General features: G+C 40.7%; 1 protein-coding gene across 34 annotated transcripts in view; it reads right to left on the bottom strand.

The window, feature by feature from the left end:
* Window positions 1-27,940, bottom strand: part of Eya1 (EYA transcriptional coactivator and phosphatase 1) — a 308,446-nt gene that overhangs the window by 61,346 nt on the left and 219,160 nt on the right. For all 34 annotated transcript variants that reach the window (XM_087550792.1, XM_087550793.1, XM_087550794.1 and 31 more), the window contains 4 exon segments: window positions 26,865-26,947; window positions 26,282-26,468; window positions 4,186-4,325; window positions 2,203-2,286 (listed from right to left, as the gene is read on the bottom strand). In XM_087550792.1, the coding sequence (XP_087406918.1) occupies window positions 2,203-2,286; window positions 4,186-4,325; window positions 26,282-26,468; window positions 26,865-26,947 (494 nt within the window).

Here is a 27,940-nt window from a genome sequence, read left to right as displayed (position 1 = left end):
CTATGACTTTCATGTTCATGCCATGACACGCGTGCACATGTGCACACATATACACACACAATAAATAAAAGCAAAACGTTGAAAAACAAAACGGGCTTCCTGAAGCATAAACCCCATCAATGTGTCAATGAAGGAACCAATCACAGTCCTCATTTACGAAATGTATACTTATGACTTATGAACTTAATATGAGAAAGAAAAAAACATCAACAAAAAAGCAAACCGTATCATGTGCCCTACTATAATAACAGTAAAAAAGAAAGTTGATGTAATCCTATTTGATGAAGTCTCAAAATACAAATGGCTTATACTTTCTGAATCCCTTTAATACATAGATCATTACTGAGAGAGCATTTTGTCTCTACATTGTTAAGAACTGAAGAAAAAAATCTTAAGCCAACGGTCCCAATCTTGGTGGGAATTCCACATGCAAACCAATGATTTATGGCCACAGGCAACCAAGAGGTCACTAGACTGTGTGGTGCCACCACCTTATCCTACATTGGCCCTGTCTGTGGCTCTGAAAACAGTGGCCACTTTCTCTGTGTATCAGTGTGATAAATAAAGGCTCGTGACTTTCTGTGTGGTTTTCGAATGCTACAAGAGATGAGAAGAGTAAAGCTACTCTTCTCAACACTTCTGAGTGAGCTCCAGACACCACCAGCTTTCTTCTTTAGGAGTAACTAAGACATCCTGTGACGTAGTTAAGATGACTGTTAAGGCTCTACTAACTATTTATATGTTATAGTTAGCTTTATCTAGTAGTTTTTAACATAGTGATTGATATAATTATAGTGCAATGTTGCATTGTACCTAATACAAAAACACCACCAACAATAACCCAGCTAGAATTTATAAAATCCTTACTGTGTGTTCACAGCCTAGTACAAGATCCATCTTTCTTTCTTTTACTTTCTTTCTTTCTCTCTTTCTTTCTTTCTTCCTTTCTTTCTTTCTTTCTTTTTTTTTTTTTTGGTGTGGGGGTTGTTGAAGGATTATTTGACATAATTTTCATTGTCTTCTTACAGGGAATGTATTTAAGCCTAAGATGGGTTGGTTATATGGGCTTCACATAGATTGCTGAATACAAACTCAAATGATGGGATTGACCGACTCTTAGAGGAACGTGTGTGCACACACGTGTGTACATGTGTATGCACATGTGTGTGCATAAGACTTTTATATTACATCTATTGTTAATAATTTGAAAATTGGACTTTTAAGCCTAAGTGAAATGTCTTTTACCTCCAGACTTAGTCAACCTCAGGGACTAAATAGATTTTTATTGAAATAAGTTTCTGTTAAAAGAATGAACACACTATCACATCTCTAATGATGGTTTGTTACCTTTCACAGTGTCAGATCTCATCGATATAATAATTTAAAGTCTTGGCATCCAAACTAATCTTAGCTTCTAGGATCTAGGACTCATTATTTCTTTAGCCATTAAAAATATGTATGCATACACACACACACACACAGCAATTTTATAAAATACCTATGTCCAATTTAAATAACATAGTTTTGCATGGCTAAAATATTTTAAAACCAACAAGCAACACATTGCAAATGATTTCTCATGTTTTAGGAAACCCAAACACCACAACGGGATGTGATCTCTGATCTTATTCTTTACCAATTCACCAAAATAAATACAGTGCTCTATTTATAAGTTCTTACAACTCTAGTAGGGGAATATTAATATTACGGTTATCTGGGAGCTTAGTATCATATACTATTTATATTAATTTAGCCCCAACAGAAAAGGGTCACATAAAAGTATCCATAGCAGATATCTCAAAAGGAAAATACCAACCCAGCTAAGAACTACACACAACAACGAATGACACTTGCCCCACTGAATGTTTTAAGAATAAAAGACAGGGCAGATGGCAAAAGCAGGACCAAAGTTTTAGCTTGTTACATTTAAAAAGCATCCCATCACTTTTCTCATGAGGGAAAAACCCAAAGCATAAGCTGAATGCCATCTTCTCATTTTTAAGGCATAAACATAATCTTTCCTTTTCCCCACATGTACTTTTGCCTTCCTCGTGGATTTGGCCACATTAATAAATCATGTTCCCTTTTACATCTTAAATGCATTGCTTAAACATAAATGCCATCCATTGGACAGAAATCAACAAGTAAACTCAAGGCACGTTTTCTCTGGAGCAATTCAAAGCTGCTGCTTGCTGTACTCACCCTCCCATATCTGTTGGCGTAGGACCCCGTGAGCAAGGAGTGAAAAACTATGATCGTCTCGTCCAGGTCCCAGATGAACACTCTCTGAAGGGAAGAGCCAAGTCAGTGTACTTTGCTCTGGTTGGCAGTGCTGCATTCAGTTAATTTTCACATGATGCACACGTTTTGAAATGATATACACAATGAAAATCTGAATTTATGCTTTTTACAAACACAGGTCTTCCTAAGGGCATCTCGGAGCTTTCAGGTCTAATCTTGGATGAGACACAGGACAGTTGTGTCAGTAAAGTCAATGTGCATGTAGAAAAGAGTTAGTCTCTCCGTTTCAGTCCCCAGGAGATGGACTGTGAGTTAACAGTTCTCTATTTAGAAGTTCTCAGAGACAGAAGGGGCAGAAGTTGAAAGCCATTTAAAAGAGACCTTATCTCAGAAGAACAATTAAAAGCAACTCACGACTTACTCTAAGCAAGTTAAGTATTAACCATTTCAAGAAGAAATGGAAGCTTTCCCTAGCTTATTTATGTCACATTAATGATCAGGAAGTTATGGTAAGGATGGGTTATTGCACTGGCTCTCAGGGTATCTGAGTTCTGCATGCAGCAACAGAGATTCTTAGAAAAACAAACTACCTTCACTGCACATGTGCACTTGTATTATCGCTACACAGTCTAGGACATGGCCATCTGTGTATGATTTACATTTTATCAGGTGCCGCTAAGTGGCAGAATGCTTGCCTAGCATGTACCAGGCCTGGGCTTCGGTTCCCAAGGCAAAAAGCAGGGAGACTGTGCAGGGCATGTGTGAACAGCACACAGCAGATGGGGGTCTTGAGTACCTGTGAACTTGGGTATCAACAGGAGGGGTATTTGAACCTGTCCCCTGTGGATATTGAAGGACAACTGTCTATTTTTAATCAGGGGTTTTCAGTTTTCAAACGAGGCAGCCACCCCCTACACACTCTTAGACACTCGGGGTATTTTGAACTAGATTTGGAGTTCATTTCAAAAAGTTCTTTGAGATACTACAACATCCCAGAGCCTGTCCCTCTCCTTCCTCTTCCTCTTCGTGCCAGCACACATTCTTGTACATAGACACTGCTGGAAAATGTCCATCTTCTTGGCCAAAATAATCAAGTTTCCCACCATCAGATTTTACTTTGGCAAAAACCAGAAACTTAATTGCAGTGGCTTCGAGGCAATGAGATCTGCCACCCCGCCAGTTCTCGCTTAATCCCCCTGCTTTTGAACTCCACCAAAACATGTTCTCAGTAGCTAATTACCATTTCATTTTAGAACATTCCATTTTTTTCCCTTTCTCAGTGTACACAGACGCGTCTTTAATTTCAAAGTAGCTTTGCCTGTGCTCTTTTAGGATCACACTTACTTAATGAAAACAGCAGTGACACACGGCCGTGCAGGAGAATTTGGTTTAAGCAGAACCGCTTTGTTTCCCTCTGTGTTTTGTTGTGTGAAACAGGGTGCCACGTAGCCGGGCTGGCCTCAAACTTTCTATGAGCCAAGGATAACTGTGAAGTTTTGGTTCCTCTCTCCCTATTGCCCGTGTGCTTAGAAAACATGTAAGTGTCACCACACTTGGCTACTATATTTCTTGAGGAAGAAGCGAAGAAATAGATGCTGTATTGTGTATACATTAGGAAGGAAAATTCAGAAGCAAACTATCACATAAAGCTGGGAGGACACTCAGTGGTACAGCACGTATGCAGATTGTCTGAGATCTTGTGTTCAATCCCCAGTGCCTCAGGACAACAGCAGAAATATCTAACAAGCCACATCAACTATGAAAACTGTGGATGATAGACAGGTAATATGAAAAAGGGGAACATTTTACCTTGTTACTATGAGCAATAAACAGTAACAGAAGTGTTGGGGTACTCCCTCCCTCATGGTCACAGGCCAATTCTGTTGACCCATTAATGAGTGATGTGACACCTTGTCCCTTATTTTACTATAGGCAATTCCATACCTCAAGATCAGAATCCGGGGGAGGTGAGGGATTATTGTTTCTCCTGCCTCGGCCACGTGATTTCCCATCTGAACCTCGACGCAGTCGATCGGAATCGGACTCTTTAATGGGTGTTGAAGGACTGTGGATTGTACTGTACTCTGTAAGAACATAAGAAGAACTTTCAAGTCCCACTACCAATGGTGCCAAGAACAGCCTAATTCACAGGGAAGTTTAGAGTAAAGCACATTCCATTCAGCTTAAACCCGACATTATCTTTTACATGCATTAGGAAATGCAGGAGAAATGAGAACCTAAGACTTGTTTAGAAAGTTCAGTGTGATCACAAGCCACTCAACTTTAACTAAGCATGTGAGATAGCAGGTTGTCCTGCTTCTATTTTCCTGGGGTCCTTGTGACAAGCTGGTGCTCCCTCCCCAATGGTCTCCACTGGCCCTTTCCTAATGGTCTGTACCACTTTGCCCTGACTCCATAAATGGCCCTTGGCCACCTGGGGAGTCTGATATTTGACTCAGCTGTAGCTCTCCCAGTTATAAGCAGGATTCTGTGTCATGGAGAGAGATGAAAAGCCAGCCAGCCCCAGGGCAGGGAGATCTGAGTCATAGGGCAGAGTTTTCTTTCAAAATTTAAAATCCCCACTTTCTCCCTTGGTGTACGTGAGAATAAGAGTGAGCTGATGTGGACAGAGGCTTTTAGACAGTGCCCACCTTGGTCTAGCACCCACCTGGGTTCTTCTTATGTTTTAGCCTTTTAAAAGCAAACATCTAACACCAGGGCTAACGTTAGAGTCACTCATCTGGCTTACTCAGGGAAACCACTGAAATAATTGCACAGAAACCACAAAATGAAGAACAACTCCAAAAGGGCTGGAAGCAATGGCTGAGCAGTTGTTGTAGACTCTGAGGAAGATTCTTATCCTGTGTGCAGAGTGAACAGAACCCGCCACTCTCACCTCCTATTCTGGTCAGGACTCCCATCAGATAATGTCTACTTTGCCTAAGGTCCAGATGGCCCTGTGATGGCTCTCCCCACGAGGCTCTGAGCCACATTCCTTCACTAGATAAGGATGAGAATGTCTCTAATACGAATGTGTGTTCTTCACTGTGATCTTGTTGATCATACATTACCAGACCAAAAACTACAAGGCAACAGAAGGCCTGACAGCCTTTGCTGGTGCAGCATCCTGAGTCCCAAGTCTGCCTTCTCTACCACTAGGTCCTCTGGAATCAAAACATGACACCATCATTGTTTCCAAACTGAGAGCTGCTTCTCTGATCTTTGTTAGAGTGGATCCAGAGCAGCAGACTTCCAGAAGTCATTTCCATCCCTCAGTCACTTGAACCTGCTCTGCACCTCTTGTTAAAGCTTAACTCAGCAGATCCCCAGGGCTCAGCGGAGGGTTGTGTCCTCTTCATCACAAACAAATGATAGACTCCCTTATATATATAGGGCCACGGGACTCTATTACCCAGAAGCCACCAGGATGACCTACAAGTCAGTCACTCATTTGTTTTCATAAGAAAGTCCAAGCAACGTCTCCCGACAGGTCTGCTGTTTAGTTACTAGGATTCCTTCCTAAACTAACTCATTTCATAGAAATGTTGGACTAAAGCATAAAGAGCAAATTATGTCATTTTCAGAAAAATTGATGAAACAGGATTATCATGTCATGAGAACTAATCTAGATTTAGAAAGATGAATTTTTGCATTCTTTTTGTCATGTAAAACCTAGATTCAAAATATTGACATGAAAGCACATAGGACTCGTCTCTGTAAGAAGAAAGAGGGCACACATGTAGATCTCTCTCTCTCGCACTTATACATATGGAGATCTATAGATATAGAGTATATAACCATCACACTGACATTCTTCTACTGCAAGGGCAGAATGGCAAGGCATCCACACCCCCTGTTTAAGGTAGTCTCAGTAAGCATTTCTTTTCTGTATTTTATGGAGAACAATGGGCTCCAAATGAATGTTTTAAGGAGTTGGATTGATTCAAAGTTGTACTTTTAAGAAAAATTTAGCCTTACATTTTAAGAAACATTACACAATGTGTAGAGTCTGGGTGGTCCTCACCTGAAAGAGAACACGTGGCAGTGTCTACCATGGCTTGAGTATGAAGCCTTCTTCTGCACAGTTGGCATTAGCTGCGTCGTACAGTCCACATCCTTCACTGTAAGCACAACCCTAAACCCAGGACTCCCCGGCTCTGGGAAGAGCCCATCTGAAGAGAGCTAAAGACATCTAGCTGTATCTTGTCACATGGTAGCTTTTATATATGGATTTACAGATTCCTTTATTTTTGTCTCCCAAATGTTTATCTAACCTGGGTTTTATTACCATATACGTTTTTACTGTCTACAACTTTATCTTTTTGGTATATATTTGCCTCTAAAATACAAACTAAAATTCAAAAAGTTTCATCTTTTTTTTGGAAATAAAGTATATCTAAATATGGCTTACTGAATTCAGCAAAGCAGAAAAATTTATGTAAAGTTTTTTCCTGGTAGAGGAAAATTATTTTAAAAAATTAATATTATAACGTCTTTAAATATTAATATATATTCACAACTTAGAAACTTAGAAGATGATATTGAAACTGATATAAGCTAGCTTTGTAAAAATCTCTTCCTTTGTGCTCTATGAGGTGGAATTAAACACTTCTAGCTCTAAACCAGCTTTACTGATTCTAACATCTTCTTCCTCCTACTTGTGCAAAACAACTCAGCTAATTTAATCTTCTAAGCCTCGTACTGCTCAAGTTTCTCTAAACCCTCTCCAATTGTTCAAGTTCACCCATGCTGAGCTATGGGTATGAAAAGATTCTGAAGAGAGTTCTTTTCCTTTAAGAAATAAATTCAAGTTCCATGGTGTGCTCACAGGCCTAGCCACCGCACCAAGGAGCTGGGATACATGGCTGCACCCACCGAACATGCAAGCAAATGCAAGAGGATGAACTTAAAGGGAAAGGTTCTGACATGGGAAAGGTAGAACTCTGCAGACCGTGAAGGAAATCCACATAAACAACTCCAACAGGACAGGTGTTCAGTGAAGAAAGAGTAGAAATGTGCTCCAGGTAGAGAGAGGCATGGGGGTGGGTGGGAGACAGAAAACAAGACAACAGTCTCATCTGGGTCAGCAGAAGGCATAGCAGCAGCATTACAGGGAAGCTGGGGTGATGACAAATTCAGTCAAGGAGAGGAAGCTTTACCTCTTGGGTGGTAAGAGGCTGAAGACCAGTTAGACCCAAGAGTAGAAGACCAAGGAACAGACAATTCCATAATTCATATGAAGGGGAGCAAAAAGCAGCCATGAATCCAAGTCCCCATTAGGAGGCACAATCAGAAACTAACTCGATAAGAACAACATCATGACTCTGTGATTTGACAACTGGGTAAACTAGAGTACTGAGGGTACAATGTAGGAAGAGGGGGTCATGGCAAATCTCAAGATTAGCACTGGAAATAACAAATTTGAAGAGGGCTGGGAGAGTGATGGGGATGGGCAGGTAGGCATCTCTAGGAAGTCCCAGAGACCTGGGGTGGGGGAGGTTCCTGGGAGTCCATGGGAGTGACTCTAGCTGAGAGTCCTAGCAGTGGGGATATGGGTCCAGAAGTGGCCAATCCTGCAGCCAGTGGAGGGATAAGGACACCAACCTACCCACAAAACCTTTGACCTAAAATTTGTCCTGTTTATAAGAAATACAGGGACGATGATGGAGCAGAGGCTGAAGGAAATGCCAACCAATCACTGGCCCAACTTGAGATGCATCCCATGAGCAAGAAGCTGACACTATTAATGGTACTCTGTTTTGCTTGCAGACTGGAGCCTAGCATAGCTATCTCTGAGAGGCTCTACCCAGCGGCTGACTAAAACAGATACAGATACACAGTCAAACACTGGATGGAGCTTGGAGAGTCTTATGGGATACCTGGGGGAAGGACTGAGGGACCTGAAGGATGTAGGAACTCTACAGGAAGATCAACAGAGTCAACTAACCTGTACCCTTGAAGGTTACAGAGACTGAACCACTAACCAAGGTGCATTTAGGCTAGTCTTGGGCCCCATACACATGTAGCAGATGTGTACCTTGGTCTTCCTGGGGTCCCCCAAAAACTGGAATAAGGGCTGTCCTTTAATCTGTTGCCTGCCCATGGATCCCATTCTCCTCATGCCTCTTTTTTTTTCTTCTAGTTTTATGACCTACTGATTTTAATACAGACTGCCAGTGTAGCAATGGGGTTTGGAACTATCTAATGGAGTCTAGCAGGTTCAGTATTTGATATACACAGCTGCTTTCAAGTCTAGCTCTTTCTTTGCAACAGCTGGGCAGGTCACCTCACAATTTTTACCAGCCAAGTGAATCTGCATACAAAAGAAAGTTCTTTGTCTTCTTTAAGAGCTAATTTACCAGCTAATGTTACCTATGTAATTATTTAATACTAAAAATTGACATAGGATCAGCAGAACTCTACGTTTGCCAATACTGGAGAAGCTTTCCATTAATTTTTCAACGTGAAAGACAGGAGGCTTGGAACTCAGAAGAGTCCAGTCCTGGTCAGTAATTCCTACTTGAACCTTGGGGACATAGCTTCCAGTTTTTCCAGCAATGCAACTCTTATCAAATTGAGGACAGAGCGTGGATTGTTGAGGTTCAAAGTTTCTGTATCTTTGGACAGTACAGTGGCCGAATTTTCTTAACAGTAAGTTCTTGATCTCTCCTGCAGTAGTGCAGTCAACGCACAACTAAAAATTCCTCCCTGAGGAAGTCCAGCCTTCAGGTTTGTTTCCTGCTCTATTCCGGTCAAATACCTCATGCTTTCCTCAACTGCCATCTGCTGTTTATACACGGTGCCAAATAGTTTTTCAAAGGCTTATATCAATTTAAATCAAGTCAGTTTTATCACAATCTTTTTCATGCACATAGGCTTTCTTAATGAAGGCCTTGCTATTTGGGCATTATGCCCAACTAAAAAATCATTTTGATATGCATATTTTGAAAGCATTTGTAAATATTTGCTTAACAGCTCTTTTCTTCCATGAATTATACAAACATAATTTATAAATATCACTTTATTGATTAATATAACCCTTCTTTTCTTTTTTTTTCTTTTTCTTTTTTTCAGAGCTGGGGACCGAACCATAACCCTTCTTTTCATATTTGAAGGTACTCTTCCAAGTCTGAGATTTCCTTTCCTTCGCAGCAGCCTTTATTTATGTGGTATCTTGCGGCCCAGCATAAAGGGTTGGTTGCTTCCACGGAGATTCAGGGGTAAGTATTCACATCTATTCTACAAAAGCATGGAACCACTGATCTAAATTTATACCCCGTGGACTGGATCTGCCAGGAGTACTGTAAAAGTAGAATCGAGGGTTCATGGAGGCTTCTGTGCTTGGGGAAGATAGAAGGACTCCTTGCTCATTTCCGGTCTGAGTAAGGGGGAAAACTGTTCCCTCAGCAAAACCTAGTGATGACCCAAGGATGTGCTTGTCACAATGAAAATGACATGGGGTTGTGTCCAGAGGTCCTGTGATCTTAGTTATACCCTAAATCTGTATGCTAAGATGAAACCATCGATGAACAGAACTTAGTGTAAAATCTTCAGGCCAGTGGTTCTTAATCCTCCTAATATGGTGACCCCTTAAAACACAGGTGCTCACAATGTGGTGACCCCCAAGCATGAGATTATTTTCATGGCTGCTTCATAACTATAATTTTGCTACTGTTATGAATCATTATGCAAATATGTTTGGGATAGACGTTTGCCAAAGGAGTTGCAACCTACAGGTTGATAACTGCTGCCTTTGGAAGACTCTCTGAGCTCTGTGAAGATATGGTTACTGGCAATTGTGTTGTAACTGTGGCAAACATGGGACTTAGGCTACAGAAACATCACTTTCCTAAAGTGCTTCCCTGAGCCTGGGGCCTGGAAGCACAGGTCTAGTTATATTGTTGAAAATGAAGTAGGTTCGAGATAGTAACTGGCATAGAGGTAATCTTGAACTTCAAGGCTCTTCAAAAATCAACCTACCTATATGTAAAAAAAAATTATCCAAACTGATGGAGTCTAAGCTCATGAGAAAGGTTGAAAGAAAGGCAGCATGTGCTCTGAACTCTAATTCATCGGAAGGAACATCACTGGGTTTTCCCACAGAGAAGAATCATAGATGTCTTTTAGACATGTTTCTCATTAAATTTAACTTCCTTCTAGGGAAAGGTACCGTTCTGGGAAGTGAGTGTTGATTAAGTTAAAGCAAGTTGCCTCTCACTTCAGGCACGGGTAAGACAAAACTTTCCTATGATGAAAATTACTCAGACGTTCCATGCCTAACACTTCTGATATAACACGTGTATGATTCCTGGGCCTGACCTAGGAGTCGTTGTTGTCCTGGGCACAGTCAGACTCCAGAAAAGGTAAGCACACTAATGCTACTATATGGCAAGTGATACTTTTCTAAGAAAAGAAAAACCTCCAGGTCAAGCGTCTTGTTCACTGTATTGGAAAATCAAAAACCCTGGGTGAAAAGGCAGAGGGGAAAGAACCCCGGAGGCCTTTCATGATGAGCAACTTTGCCTGACATCAAAAGAACTCTCACTGCTGAATCCGACAGATGTCTCTTACGGCTAGACGGTACATGAAATAGTCACCCTGTCTCAGAAGGCAGGTGGGGGAAAGGCTGTCTGGATTCATGCTCTATGGCGGGAGACTGTCAGAATGGAAACCCGACATTTCCATTACTCTCAAAACCCTACAGACTTGTCAGCAGTGGCTTCCACTCTGTACTTGAATTCTCAGGTGACTCAATATCATAGAAGCCAAATGCTCACACTGGAGTACATATACATATACAAACATTCCATCAGGTTTCCTGCCTTTTTTTTTAACTAATAAAAGTGGAACGATGTTGAAATACTTCTTTTAAATGTCCTTAATATAAAATTCTTTTGTGAAAATGATCTTGGAAACACATCTGTCTGGGACAGCCGCATTAGCCTTCGCTCTTGGGATCCAGAGAACAGAAGAAATGGTTTTCCTGAGCCTTGTGAATGCTGAGAATATGCTACTCCATTGAGGTCCAGTTCCGTCTGTGCCTTCTAACTAGTTGTCAGTGTCATTTGTGTGTTGACAAGGCCTGACACAGCAAGTTCCCTGTCCCAACTTAGTATTCTGACATAAGCGAACAGCTAGCTGATGACAAGGTTCTACGAATTCTACATAGCGCTGAAGTGTTTCCCTCCTCATGGTTTAGATAATTGCTATGCCTCCATCTCTGTTCATCTGTGCCAATGGCAACTTCTCCCAAATGCTTCCCACTCTATTGACCTCTCTGACTCCCTAATCTCATCTCCACTAGTCTCCTTCACCCTGCCTTCCTGGCACATTTTCAGCCCTCCACACTGGTCTTCCCTCCAGGCCTTTCCACATCCTATTGCCTTTCCCTGGAACACTCTTTCCAAGATACTGAGCTGGCTCCTTCCTCTCCAACTTCAGGTTTTGGCTAAAGTCACCTTGCCAGTCTTCCTGGACAGGTTGTCTGCCCTGATTCCACATTCCTCCCCCAGCTGTTCATCCCTGCAGGCCCTCAGGACTACAGCTTATTGTTTTCTCCTGCCTTCTATACCGACAGATGCCCCTAGAGAGCCACTGCTGTATTTTTGCATACTGCCAAGGCTCTAGGATCCAGAATTATGCCTGGGAACTATCGAGGTTCAAAACACATTATTTTTACAGCCTGATAGGGAAATAATAAACGGTTCATACACCAAAATGCACTTCATCATTAAGATATACCCCTCAAAAAGGTCTATTTAACTATTCTTGAGAAATATGTCCAAGGTAAATTACGTCTTAATGTATCTCCATTCTATTTGAGGAGGAGCTGACAGGAGACATCAATCAAGTGCACTGGATTCATTTCGAGTCTCTCACTTGAGTAGATTCTAACAAAATAGAGTTTGATGGACCTGGCCCACTCATGGTAAAATTGTGTTGGAGTTGGGAACTGGAGAAATGGTGGAAACAGGACTCCCTCCCAACTTCAGGATTCCTTCTACCAGACTGGTCAGGTTTGTGTTAGCGTCCTCATAGATTCGGGTTAGTAAAATGTAAAGGCTGTGCTAACTAGTATGGACCCTAGCCAGAACACAAACACAGGGCAGAATATGAAGAGTTCATTGGTTTAAGGTTTTGTTTTTATACTGCACAACATAACCTATAAATAAAGGTATCCAGTCTGCAAACACTCCAGAGTAGTCTTGCTCACTTGATGATGGTCTGGATGTTGTACTCTCCTGAGTTCTCTCAATAGCCAAATTGAGACAATATTATTGTAAAGATCACATCATTGATATATGTAGGGAAATATTTTGCCCAAGCTCATTAGTGTTACTGCCATGTTGTCTGTTCAAAGCCATCAACCTGGGCTCAGCTCTGTTGTTTGTAAAGACAAGGATATTGTGATCCTCAGTTAGCTCTCCTTTCATCCTTCAGTGAAACTAAAAGTCAAGCATGTTCTGCTGGACAGAACGCCCTGCCCTGGAACCCATGTATAAATGCTCGACTGTGCTACTTTGAAGTCTTTATCCCCTCTCTGCCTTTTGTCTGTCTCGCATGCAGGCAACATCTCCTTTGGGAAAACAGGAGACATCTTGGTTCAGGTTCTCTTTAGGAGCCTGCTGCTCCTTCTAGTGTTAGATTGTAACATTTCAAGTTCTTTTGGGGTCATCAAATACATGCCTATGTTCTGTATTGATAAAATACTCTGGAGGTCAGAGCATGACCTCCTAAGCTTTTTATCTCCCCCCAAACCAGCTGAATATTCAAAACAAGGAGGGCTTAATCTCCTGAGACATTGGAACACATTCTCACTCATTCATGGATTCATGAAGAGAGAGAGAGAGAATGAATTCATCTCCATCTCTCTCCTCCCTCTACTCTGACCTTCTTCATTTGGTTTGGAGGGTACTAGGGCCTGAACTTAGGACCCTACACATGCTAGACAAGTGTTTAACCGCAGATCTGTACCCTCAATCCCCCTGGATGCAACATCTTCAGATCCTCACACTTCTCCACAGAGGAAACAGTGTTTTCTATGTCTCCTAATGTTAGGGAACAGAACACTGTGATTTGATACCACAATTGTGTATGTCTCAAGGGATATGGAAATATAGTCTTTTATTGTAACTGTTATGTATCTCAAAAGCTGAGTAGGGAGATCATTAGATGAACAACTTCTGAAACAAGTGCTGTAGGGAAAGCCCAAAAGGATGTTGGGAGAGAAAGAGCCCATACAATTTCACAGATCTCACAATATACTGACAGAAAGGGAGTTTGGGGTGATATAAAACAGTCCTTCAGTTCTTACATTTGGGATCTATTTTATCACAGACAATGCCCTTTTAAAAATGAAGAATTTGAATTAAGGAGGTTTGGGGCTTTGAATATAGAGAAGAAAGGATGGCATAGGGTATACTCTGGGAGGCTACAACAGTGGTGCTGCGGTTTGAACACTGTCTCCTGAGTTGTCTTGGTTACAGACTTGGTCCCCAGCTAGCATTACTAGGAACTGGTGAAAAGTATTTTGATTTCTCTTATTTTGCGGTGCTGGGAAACCATTCCAGAGCCACATCTGCAGCATCATTGCAACCTTCTCAGGATGGGAACCTTCCCAGGATGGGAACCTTCCTGGGATGGGCTGTTGGTTACGGGGAGCTCACCCCAGAGAAGACGGTGTGACTGCTTCCCTCTCCTCCTCCTTTCTTTTCCTTCCTGGGAGAGTGCCTTGGCTGTGCCACGCACCCATGATGTTTGGCCAAGGCAACAAAGTCAACACATCTTAGACTACAACTGCCAAAACTGTGGGCCCGGGTAAACCTTTTCCTGTGTTGATTTTCTCAGGTAGTTTCTTATGGTGACAAGAAGGTGACTAATATATATGAATGCTCAAATGCTCTGTGTGCATATTATCCAAAGAAGTGACATCATCCTGTCTCACAGTCCGTATGCAAATTCAAGGGCTTCCTGAGTATGCAGTGACTGTTGAATAAAGCATCTTAATGTTTAATCTTATTTTCTGAATGATTTACACCCTACAATTCCAAGAAAGGTTGACAAAACCTACCTACTAACTATTGGATCACATGAATGTGGGTTCCAGTTGTGCATGTGTATGAAGGCCTGAGGTCAAGCCCAGGCTTCAGTCCTCAGGAGCTATCCACCTGTCAAGATCCTCAGGGACCTTCCTGCTCTCACTCTGCCAAGCTCCTCAGTGCCGGGATTGCACGTGTGCATCACTGCACTCAGGGACAGTGTGCCAAGGAAAATATGGAGATTTTAGAAAATATGGAGATTTCTTTTATCATATCCTGGTAAACAGGAAAGAATAAACAAACAAATAAAAGAAAAAGAAAAGGACTTCCATAAAGCATACATCCTCCTCCTCTTCCTCCTTCCTCCTCCTCCTCTTCTTCCTCTTCTTCCTCTTCCTCATCCTCATCATTAATTCCCAGTGAATATTACCTTATCAAAAATGTCAGACTTGGGACAGGAGAGGTGGATAGGTGGTAAGAGTGTTTACTGCCTGGACACGAGGACCTGATAGTAGATCCTAGCACCCCTATAAAACACTTGGCTACCTGTGCTGTGGTAGGAGAGGGTATGACTCGCTAGGGCTTATGGACCATAAGTCTAGTTCCAGGTCAAGGTTACTGGTGCCATTTCAAGGGAACAAAGTGAACAGAATAGAACAGAGCACCCAATATTCTCCCCTAGGCTCCACATATGTGCTCAGGCACACACGCATGCATATACCATGCACATATATACATACATGCACATCATTCGCCCCTACCACACACAAACCAAAATGAAACAAAAGAAAAGGTAGAAAACTTAAAGGAACCTTCATAACTTGGGTTGCTAGAAGTGTAAGCTTTCCATAAGCTCTTGTATGGCATCAAGGGGAGTCATGCCAACTTGTCGACTAGCATTAGATCATAAAGCAGTGGTCCAGGGATCAATACTGATTGAATTAATTGTGGAGGACATCCATGTCTTCTCTATTTGTATTCTGTAACCATATTGCCTTTTTTACACAGGCACTAGTTGAGGTTTTCTAGATACATGAATTCCTCAGTCATATTCTAGTGATTAAATAAAACATTATCTTCTCTGTAATACATCCAGTACCCTCTGTGGATCACCTCATTGGCCACATGTGGCTTCAATCCCCACAGTCTTTCTTTCTCTATAAGGAAGACAGGTAAGCCACACTTTGAGGGCTTCTCTCACAGAGGTACAGGACCCAATGTCCAGCAGTGATGAGCTGCAGGCAGGGAGAAGCCATGGCTGATCTGAATTAGCATTTCTTTAACCTGTAGCCTCTTTAGCCCCAGCACTCATCATGGGGTCTGTCACATAGGAATTTACAAATCCCCACTAGACATATGAATGGAAGGGAATACCTGAGGGTCTGGGACATGCCAGATATTTTGTTAATTGTTCTATTTTATTGGTGTAGTTATCTTTCACTTCAGATGAAAAGCATCCAAGTTGAGAATTTTAATCCAAAACATTAAAAATTTTCCGAATGTCCAAGGTATTTTGATTTTTAACATGATCCCTAAATGGAAAATAACACCCTAACCTCCTGTGATGGGTTTCAGACACTCCAAAACAATACTTGAAACCACTCCCATACTCTGCATGAGGAGTATATTAAACCAATTCAGACATACTCTGTTGCCATGCCTTCTCCTTACGCACATGCAACATTTTCAACATTTTGACAAGTCAAGTCTAGAACACTTCTGCTTTTTATAAATTCAAATAAGAAATTCTCAAACTTCACTATTCTTAATTCCTAGAGCTCTGCTGCTCATGGCCTGCCCAGAGTGAATGGCAGAATCAGGGTTCAAGTCTAGAAATAATTAGCCCAACTCCAATTCCCTACTTTCCGTCTCAGTTTCTCTATGTTGAACTCTTTGGGAGTCTGGTGCCCAAGAGGTATACAGAGATAGTCTCTGGCTGATGTGTGGGGTAGATGAAAAGAGGGGTACTCAGACAATCACAGTCAGAAAAGCAGAGTATATTACGTTTGCCCTCAGTGAGCATCATTATGTCCAAGGGTTCGGAGGAAACTGGAAAAGCAGAAAGATCTCTAACAAGATCTGGTAACCCATGTTCCTATTTTACCTTGGGACTTTTCAGGAACAACAGAATACCTATCTCCAATGCTAGGAGGATGAGTTGTGTGAGAAAGGTCAAGCCATGCCCTTGTTTCCCCAGGCAGCCACTCAGCTTCCATCGGGAGCCTTCACCTATGACAGGCTGAGACACTGAAAATTTAACCTGTCCAGATTCCTTATATGCATTCAATAATGTGACAGATGATCTCAGACAAATGAACGGAAAAGTCAGTCCTAGTTTATAGTCAGTAACTGCCCAATTACTTCATGCGAAATAGATTTATAGATTCAAGAAGGTTATGGGCCTACAACCCACCTACATTGTAGATAGTTTTAGATATTCAGTCAGTCAGAAACTCAGAATCTATTTTCTCACACAACAATGACAGATATGATTTCCAAATCAATCTATGGTCACAAAGACCATAGTCCAGGTGAAAATGGTCTACACGACCTAAATCAGTAAACAAGTATACCCCCAGGTAGCAGCATTGGTGTGAATTGAGAAGCAGGAAAAATTCCTAAAGAACGGTACTAAGGAAAATTGATTTTAATTTTAGGATGAGATACTTGATAAAGGTTAGGAAGGAGTCATAAATGTTTTTAAACGTGTCGGAAAACTGGTTTAGGACTCCAAGATCCCCACTTTCATTCTAAAATACTTAGCTTTCATTTTACTTGATAGGATTGTTGTCCCTGTACTCAGTGATAATCAACCTGACCTGAGAGGCGGTAAATGAAATTTTAAAAAGTAAAAATAAAAGTGGGCAAGGTGTAGAATGGTGCTCATGAGGATGAAGGGAAAGGGAAGGAAAGAATTCAGAGTTGACCAAGTGTGCTCTACACAAGACAGGGGGCGTGGCTTAAGAAGTAGGGAATGGGAAGCAAGGACAAAGCTCCCAGCATGGTGCTCACTCAACCTGGAAAACTAGCCTTGGCAGAGAGGGAGTTAGAATTCGGAGCGGGAGTTGGGATCCATCAGTGATGATACCCCAAGCTGGACCAGCCTGTAGCAAAGCCTGCAAGACCAGGCAACACTATGGGGCAGACATGCTTGAGAAAGTGGAAAAAAGCTGCAAGTGACCCCCACACTGATTTTAGAATTCTGAGATTTTAAAACACACAGCAACTTCAAGCCTGTCTTATCCCATGGGGTTAGCTCCTCCTTCAAACCTATGACATCTATCCAACAGAATACCCCAGTGTAAGTGTCTCTGCTGAGTGCCGTGAAGGACTCCAGAAACTGCAACATGGCTGCAGCCTTTGAGGATTCTGTGTTTGCATTTTCACTCTTCTCCCATTTGAGTGCTCAGCCCCGGGCTGCTCTGGGAAGCAGCATGCGTTACTGATTAAGAACTCAAACTCGAAGCCAAGGACAGGTCTAGAGCTGGTCTGACACATTGACATGGACTTCATCTTAGTTTTCTCCTTTGTGAAACGTTGGTAAATGGCTACACTGTCCGTATCGCATATAACCAGGTGAGGATTAGGTAAGTTAATGTGTTGAGGGGAAGGAATTGAATGTGGAAGAGTGGTAGCTTTATTAGGTGAAAGCAACCTTGAGGCTGATTATACAAGATAAGGGGACACTCATTCTTCTCTGTAAACATTACTGTGTCTTTCTCCCTTTGTGCTACGTTTGTGCTTATTACTGCTCAGTAATAAAAATATTCATTAAACTCACCGAGTTTACAAGTAGCTATCAACCTACAAATTATACCATTAACACTTAATCCAGAATCTACTTTCTGGGATGAGGGTTAGGTTGGTGGCGGACCATTTGTTTAGTCCTCGGATTGATCGTTAGCACAACAAGCAATCAACAAACCCAGTATTAAACGATCTTATCCTAGGTACAAGTGGAATAGCTATTATTCCTAGTTAATAATGGAAAACTGATAAGCACAAATAATCACCTGTCCTCTGACCAACCATCTCTAGCTTGGATCTGTGTCGGTGCAACAGGATGCTTAATATTTTATGATATTTCAACTAAGGAAGCCATTGTAAAGAAAGCTGAAATAATGAGTGTCTGGGATTGTTTTAACCTAATTAGACATATATTACACGTAAATATGCTGTTGGTGATACCCGATGCCAACATACTAAACGACTGAGTAAGCTGTCCTGACTGTTGGTGAAGTCATCGAAAAACTTTGACAAGTGAGTTGAGAAGATGATTTCTCTGTCTGAATTTGCACTTCTTAGAAACAAAGTGCAAAATTTGCAAGTGATAAAACTCATTTTTATTCTATTTTGACATCATAAAACAAAAAGTGGACTTTACTTGCATGTAGTTTATAGTTCCATTAAGGGTAACACCACATGTCCTCTGGGGAAGCAGAAAGGAAGAAAAGAAATGCCATTGAGACGCACAAATCCAACAGCCCCTAACAAACATCTGTTTCCCTTTCTCACATCTTAAGAGCCTGGCTATTTTAGATACAAACATTTGTTTTGCTGACAAATGTTTTCAAAAACGTTAGTGGAGATTGTTTCACTGAAATGGTTTATTCCTGAGCTGAACAAATTGCAAACTTCTCCAGCATCTACAGGCATCCGTGAAAAGGATGGCCTGCAGACTTCCCAACTGTTCAGGCCACAGACAGCACACGGGGAGTGGGATGCACGCTATTGCAAACCTCAGTTTCATTTCCACAGTGAGCACCCCCAGGCATGGTCACAGTGGACGTTTATGGGGAGATGCCTGGCAGTTTCCTTTCTCGTTCTGTCACATGGAGTTCCTGCGGGAGCACAGAGTTCTGGGCTCTGCACAAGATCCATTCCCCCTTTTCAAGTCCTTTGCTCTAGTTTCTTGTGCCTTGGCAGGGATCAAAGAGGCAGAGGGAACAAATGGTTTCCCATGCATATTGAATTCCCTCTTACCCTGATTTTTCCTCTGTCACTTGAAATTTAATATTGGCTAGGATCCTGCACATCACCTTAGCTGCTAACTCGTCTCCAAGCAGTCAGCAAGCGCAAAGGGGGAGCTTGACCAATTTTAGTGGGGCAGGAATTTACGTTTCTTATGGTGTTCATACTAAAATTTGCTCTTAATAAATAAGTAATTAGCTTTTACTTCATATTAACTTCAAATGTGGTTTTCACCGCACAGCATTTTCTGTCACTCTGATTTGCTTTATACCAGTTAAAAAAATTACAAGTGAAGATTTTTTTCCTAAGAATTCAGCCACAGAATTCTTATCTTACTACCTAATATTTATCGAACATCAAATAGCTATGTACCTCTAGGATCCACTGTACCAAAATTGATTCTCTAACACATTCTGACTTCTGGTAACTTGTCAAAAACAAGTTAGGCAAATCAGTAAGACAGTGCAAATAGAACTGACCTCATGGTACATTAAAATGCTGTGTATAATAATGAACATAAAACTATAATCCCTGAATTGCACTTGAATATATATGATTATGTACTATTTTGAAGGTAATAGTTGACATATTTAGTAGGAACTGTTCTGAGAGATTTAGGGCTAAAAATATGTTTTCAAGGCAAATTACTTAACCAAGAATAGTAGCTGGGTTGCAAATTATATCCATATGATTTATGAGGTAAAATATATGTGTATATATGTGTATATATATGCCTCTCAGGTTTAGGGAGATGCCTGGCAGTTTCCTTTCTCGATCTGTCACATGGAGTTCCTGCAGGAGCACAGAGTTCTGGGCTTTGCACAAGATCCGTCCCCCTTTTCAAGTCCTTCGCGCCAGTTTCTTGTGCCTTGGCAGGGATTAAAGAAGCATGCATATGTGTGTGTGTGTGTGTGTGTGTGTGTGTGTGTGTGTGTGTGTGTGTGTCTTGGGGCTTGGGTTCTTTCTTAGGAAAAGTCGGTTTATTTTAAAAGTTTCTTTGTGATAATACTTTCAATGTGCTAAATTATTTCTATATATTCTTTTGAATACGCACATTTGATTACGTTGATTTAAAGGTTTGGTATAAGACACTATAATTTATACCCCAAACCTTAAGAGATAGTGTGTTAATATTAGCAAAAGATAAAACGCCTTAAATTTTCTTTTCCATATTTATATATTTTAAACTAAAAGAAATTATTGACCTATTATTTTTTTAAAAAGAAATTAAAAATAAATGCAGTCTATCATTTTAAAGTTAACAAAATCATGATCTGATTTTGACACTGTTTCACATCTGGGACTGCACAGGAAACCACAGTGCTGGTTTTGATTCAACTTTCTTTAATGATAGTGCAATTCTAATTTTTATAAATACCCTTCTTCATAGGATCAACACACTTTCTCTAATGATGGAAAGCCATTTAATTGAGAAGAGAGAAAGAGTTGAAGGATTATGGTTACTGAAAGTATTGTATACCATTAGAATCCTCAGATTTTAGTTTCCTATAAATTCACTGAAAGAAAGAATGTCAATGGGAATGACAATTATGTAAACATATTTGTAGTAAATTAAAAATGAAATTTTGTGATACTCAGAAACCCAAGTCTAAAGAAGGCTTGAAATCAGTTATCCTAACAAGGAAAATATAAAGACTGAAGCCAAAAACACAAGAGAATCACAACAGAAAGTCAATGAAATAAAATAATAATAATAATAATAATAATAATAATAATAATAATAAAGAGAAGAAAAGAATCAAAACAGCCTTCCCTTTTCTAAAACAAGGTCAGTGACTTGGCAACACAGTCTGACTAATCACCATAAGAAAGGAGGGCGCAAGTTCCTAACACCACAAATGAAAGAAAGACTACACTGACAATTCTACAAGTATTGAAATGACAGTACAACTTTTCTAAGCACACGTGTCTATGGTTACAACACTTGAGGATAAGGCAAGTGTCAAGAGTCTGAGGCCAGCCTGAAATACACGTCTCAAGGAAAAGCTAAACAGAATAAAACAGAATAGTATAAAGAAGCCTATGTACACAAGTCAGGCAGACTAGGTAACATGAACCAATTTCTTCAGAGAAATGACCTGCTGAACCTTTCATAAAGGAGATAATTTAAACAGACACACATGTACATGAGCTAAGGTAATCACACATCCAAAGAGAAATCACTAGACCTATTCAGCTTCACTAGTAGTAAATATTATCAAATATTTAATGAGCAAACTCTTCAAATTCTCTGTGCTTGCCTAGAAAACACGTGCAGAGGGAATGTTCCCCAGCTTAGGCAATGAGGCCAGCGCTATGCTAATACTAAAACCAGACGAGGGCTTCTCAGGATATGAAAACTGGAGACAAGAATCTCTCATGAATACAAATGTGAAGATTCTCAAGCAAGTATCAGCAACTGAGTCCAAGAATGCACACAACGGACCACACTCAATGACCAAGTGGGATTTCTTGAAGGTATGCAAGGATGGTCAGCATTAGAAAATGAAATAACTGCAATTCATCACATCGCCGTGCTAAAGAAGAAAAGTTACACACATTTCAACAGATGTGGAAAGAGCACTCCACGAAACGCAATAGCCTCAGTCAGGGTGAAGTGGGAGTAGAGCAAAGGCTCTTCCCTTGATAAGGGCCATCTAAACAGAGGGACAATGCTCATATTCCACTGATGCAGGCACACGGCACAAATTGGAGTCAATGCATTATTTTAAAAAAGTAAAAGAAAAGATAAGACATGTAGTTGGGTCTGGGAAAGGTGGAAGTGACTCTGGGTCAGGGAGAGGAGTTAATTGGGATTAAATATGATCAAAATATGTTTAGAATTCTTCACAAATTAATATGAGCATATATATTTTAAATGATACAGTTAATCTCATACAGAAAGAGTGGGAAACGAGATGCTTTCTCCCTGGGATAAGGACATGAAAAAGAGAACTCCTCTCCCATCCCTTTCAACACTACACTGGGAAGCCTAACTGTTCAAAAGGAAACCCAGAGATGCATTTGTGGTGGGAGAAATAACTCTTTGTTCAGAACTGTCCTCCTAGTGAATACTAAAGAATGACTCTCCCTAAAGATGGGAGAGAAAAACGTCTCGAATTAGTGATCCAAACAGGTTTAAAACATAAAAAAGTAACAAATAGGATTATTGCTTTCTTATCATCCTCATTTATATCAGCAGGGGAGAGGGAGAGAGAATGACAGGGAGAGAGAGAGAGGCTGCCAACATTTACAAGAACGATATGAGGAAAAGTATAACACCCACATGAAAGAAACACAAGATATTCTAGGCTTGTGGATAGAAAAGTCCAGCATTGTCAAGATACCAGCCTATTAGCAAATTGATCTAGGAAGACAACTGAATTACAGGTGAAATTCTAGACCAGTGTGTCTCAACCTATGGGTTGCAGCCCCTCTGGGGGTCAAATGACCCTTTCACAGGGGTTGCCTAAGACCATTGGAAAACACAGATATTGATGTTACAATTCATAATAGTAGCAAAAATACAGTTATAGGTTATGGGTGGGAGTCATCACAGCATGAGACTGTACTAAAGGGTCACAGCATTAGGAAGGTTGAGAACCACTGTTCTAGACATGTACTTTATGAATATTGTCAAGCTGATTCCAGAGTTTAGTTGAGGCAAAAAGCTTTGCAAAGACAACATCATTTTGGAGAAGAGCAAAACCACAAGACATTTTCTGACCCGAGTACTCACTGTTGAGCCACAGTGATCAAGACAACATTCCGTAGAGGGAGATAATCACTGTATCAGAGGAATCAAATATGGAGTTCAGAAATGCACATCAGAATGGTCAACTGATATGTGACAAAGGAGAAGTTGAAATAAAACGGTGAAAAGTCTTTTCATAGTGATTCCAGAACACCAGGATCTACAGCCTCGCCTATGTCATGCACAAAAACAAATTCAGACAACCATACACACACAAACACACAAACATACACACTTAACCATAAAATGCAAAGCTCTGAACCACTTTGGCAATAACAAGGGAGACATTCTTAATCATCTTGAGCTTGGCAATGAATTTTTTATTCACACATACAAAAAAAAAACTGATAACGTAAATTTCATTAAAAGTGAAACTTTCTCTGTGATGAATCCTGTTACTAGAAACCCATGTCCTGGGTTAGGGATTTAGCTCAGTGGTAGAGCGCTTGCCTAGGAAGCGCAAGGCCCTGGGTTCGGTCCCCAGCTCCGAAAAAAAAAAAAAAAAGAACCGAAATCCGTGTCCTAGATAAAAACATTTGCGAAATATGTGGGTGCCATGAGACTTGAGGGCAAAATATAAAAAGAATTATTGAAATATTAAGAGAATGACCTGATTTAAAAGCAGACAACAGTATTGCTGACCAAAAAAGACATATAAGATTTGTGCATGTGAAAATACACTCTGCCCAATGCATCCATCACATTACCACAGCAGTGATAATGGCCTAAATCTAAAATATCAACACCATGCAGTGTTGACTGAAATGTGGAGCAACTGGAATATTGTTGGTAAGAATGCAAAACAGTAGTCATGTGAAAAATAGTTTCATGAGTGGAAAACTTTCATGTACACAAACACTTGTATTCCCAGCTTGTCAATGTATAAATGGAACATGCATTCCATAACTCTCTTCTAGAGGCTCAGGAGTCATTGCAGAAGAACGGGCAGAACGGCAATAAAAGCCAGAAGCAGGGGGTGACTACAAGGAGATAGTATTTTCCAGACACAACAGGGCAACTGCACAGCGAGTGTGACAGGATACAGAAGACGTGGGAATCTCAAGCCAGACAAAAATGCCATCATGGAGTTGGGGAAAGGGGGCACAAAGTCCCACCGCTACCTAGGAGTTATTAGCATTTGATAGCTACTGGAAGAGAAAGAGACAGTTTTATTTAAGGGTATGACCCTTGGCATGTCCACTATGCTCCAGGACAGGCCCCACCCCCTCAAGTATTTGGCGCTATAAATTGTACTTGACAGACTTAACGAAATAAAACTACAGATAAGGACAGGGATGGTAGAGCTAGAGACACAGGCGAGGAGGCTGAGGTGGAGATGGATCTGAGAAGGGCGGAGGAGTCTGTTAAAAGGTACACCATGTGAGGTTCCCAAAGAATACAAACAGCAGTTAAAGCATGCGCAGTATGAAAACGCTGGGTCTCTAATGTTTGCCAAAACAAAACACAACAACAGCAACAAAAAAGTCTATCAGTTACCTCTGTGTTCACTGTACAAAATACTCAGTGAACATAGATGCTACGGATACAGAAAGGTCGGCAGCACACACCACCAGGTAGAAACCAGTGCGACTTCCCCAGATTACAGAATCCTGACGTTAGCCCAGTAGATTACCCGACTGAACAGAAACTACACCTGAAATGGTTTTGGTAAAAGTATATATTTCTTTTGTTTTGTTTTGTTTTGTTTTGTTTTTCTTTTTTTCTTTTCTTTTTTTTTTTTTTTTTCGGAGCTGGGGACTGAACCCAGGGCCTTGCGCTTGCTAGGCAAGTGCTCTCCCACTGAGCTAAATCCCCAACCCCAAGTATATATTTCTTAACTTCAATACTTATTTCTATATCAAAAGCCATCAGATGACATTTAAAAAATCATTTGAATTCTTTCGTTTGATGAGTTCATGAATTTTACCATCAAAGTTTCTCTTTCATTCAGAGTGAGAAGGAAGGCAAGTTACTGACTCAAACTTAGTGTTAGGATCCTTTGGAATTTTTTTCAATGACTTCTGACTGTGAAACTTAAGAAAGGCCAACTCATAACCATTCATTTTAGTGAGAAACTATGGACTTTTAAGAAATTTGAAAAATACTATTTACTCCCCAGATCAATTATATTCTATAGACGTTGAATAGTGAAATTAAATTGAGTACATATGCCACCAATATTTTTTCCTCATGAAAGTTACAACATATTGTCCACTCTTAAAGTAAAATCATATATACATTTTGAAAAATATTTTTTACTGTTTTCTATGTGGCCTATTTTTGTGTTCAAAGTATGTAGAGGGTTTGATGGTGTCTGTTAATATTTATAAAGCACACCATAGTCAAGATTTACATTAGCATTTAAGACAGACGTGCTAAGGGACTGTCAGTGTGCCGGCTGCTCTGTGCACACTGTTGAAGCTTACTTGTAGCAGTAAATAGGTTCTACTGCTGGAGAGAGGCTAGAGGAAGAAGCTCTGACTTTGTGGAAATAACAGCTGCTTTCATATTCCAAGAAATGAAGGACTAACATTTTTAAAGCAAGGGCAATAGGGTGACATTAGAGAGAAAATGAAAGAAATAGGTTAACTGAGAGGATTAAGCACACAATGCATGGGGGTTATTTGTCCTACATAGAACACATCAGTGGGGGAAAGGAACTAAAACAGGAAAAAACCCATGGATGGAGAATCTCCTGTTTGCTTGACCTTGGGCAGAAGTATGAAAACTGCCCAGACTGGACACACAGTTACAAAATCGACAGTATGTCTGGTGCGGGGAAGGAGGGAGCGGGCTTGTTGGTTGAGACAATTTCCCTTAGGTGTTCTTTGACATTTTCTTCTCAACTCTCAGCAATGTAGTTAGTGCTGGGGTGAAAAACATTGTGTAATGATCAAAAATGTTAGATTCTAAATAGGACAATTTATTTTCATATTTTTCAAAGGTATTGAAGCATTCTCATATTAGTTATTATTAATTAGCAACAAGTAGTTATTCTTTAGTAAATGCCTAAAGGCTATGTGCTATGTAGACCATATCCTGAAAAATGAGAATTTGTCAAATAAATAAAATCTCTCATGCTTTTGACAAGGTCAAATATATCAACATTTTCCACCAAATGAATAGCAGCAACAGGGGCGCCACAACTGTGCAGTGCAGTGTAGGTGTTCGTGAAAACTATCGGAAATGGGTCAATCTACTGCATGAGCTTACAACCTCAGAAAAATGTGCTTAAGCATTGAGAATCTAGCCAGGACGAATCAGAACACATCATTACCTGCTGTGGGGTCTGTGACCGCCTGACTTGTGACGCCAGAAGGTGGTTCCTGGAGTTGGTAAGTGGCATTGGTGGACGGTGTGGTTGGGCTGGTGTTACTGCTTGTCATGTAGTGTGCTGGATACGGCGAGCTGTTATAATACTGTGCGTATTGACCCTGGCCAAAGCCAGGATAAGACGGATAGTCCTACCAAATAAAAGCACAGGAGAGTGGCCTGTTAAAGGACTGCTCATTCCCTATACTGCAAAGTCAAGTCATAAATGTTTGTGTTTACGTGTCTTTCCTGAACTCATATAAGCAAGTACGCATTCACTCATGAGCTCAGGCTTGCAAAGTTTAGGCAAGCATGCGGCCACTCTATAGAGCTTCCACTCTGCGCCACAGTACAAACAAAGGGAAAGCCATCTGAAAGCCATAAGGCTCACCAGAAATGACTGCTATGGACGTTGTATAAAGAAAAAAAGGTTTAAAAGCTTAAGAAAGTGCCCACTCACATTTTAACATGAACAATTCTTCCTTTATGTAATAAAATCAAGTTGTATTTTTAAATGCTTCAGAAGTTGAATTGCCTAATTAAATTACCTGCTGTGAACTGTTAAATCCGGAGGAATTGGTGAGTGAATTATTTCCTGCGTACAATCCTGACGATGTGGTAAAACTGCTACCTGCAACAGAGCAGAGAGACAGCTTGCTCAGTGACATGCTCAGTCGGCTACAAACGTCATTCTCACGAGGCTGGAGTGAAGCCAGCTCTGTCTTCTGCACTGGAATCCACTGTCATGAACAACATTTTGCTTTCTTAAAATAACTGACAATTTTAGGGGATGGAGAAATGGCCCAGTGGTTAAGTGCCTGGTGCTCTTTCAAAGTACCCATAACCAGTTCCCAGCACCCACATGAGGTAACTGCAGCTTCAGGGGTCCAACACCTCTGGTCTCTTCTCCACTAGTAACTACATTCACACACACACACACACACACACACACACACACACACACACACACATCAATATTTAAAAAGATGGTTGATTGTACTACATTGTTATAAAGAAGTTTAAATTTCAGAGTGCATGAGTAATTCAGAAAAAAAAATAAGATCAAAGGTTTACGTTTGTCCAAATAACCAGTCAGTAAGATTTCCATTCTAGTCTGTAAAACACACTGGTTTTCATGTCTTTACATAAAACATGCAAAATATAAATGGAGCATCTTCTTCCCTGGACTCCTTTCTGCTCTCCTTCTTACTTCCCTTAGCCTATTTAATAAATGGTCGTTCTCCTTCCTTACAATAGCTATCATATCAGATGGGCATTTGCTTGCTCAGAAACCTTGTTGCTCCTCCTAAGGAGTTAGAGTGCTCCCCGATGTTCTTATTTACGGGGTCATTAGAATGGGCCTTGGAGAACCCTCTATTTTATTCCACAGCAGAATAATGGCAGCACTTGAAATTCTTAATAGCAAAAAAGATTAAAGGGGGGGATTTACTGCCACAGGTGCAGCTGAGGGCAGCACTGGGTGTCCACCTCGCTCAACAATGAACAGTCAGTGCCGTGCACACATCTCGCAATTCCTCCCTTCTGTCAATCGTTATGCTACTGCTGAGCTGTGCCCGATAAAAACACAGAAGTCTTCCGATGGCTCAGCTGGCAAGCATTTCTA

This window comes from Rattus norvegicus, chromosome 5 (genome assembly GCF_021556685.1).
Source record: "Rattus norvegicus strain SHRSP/BbbUtx chromosome 5, alternate assembly SHRSP_T2T, whole genome shotgun sequence".
Classification (NCBI taxonomy): Eukaryota; Metazoa; Chordata; class Mammalia; order Rodentia; family Muridae; genus Rattus; species Rattus norvegicus.
Note: the sequence above shows the minus strand (reverse complement) of the source record. Positions and strands in the feature narration are given on the sequence as shown.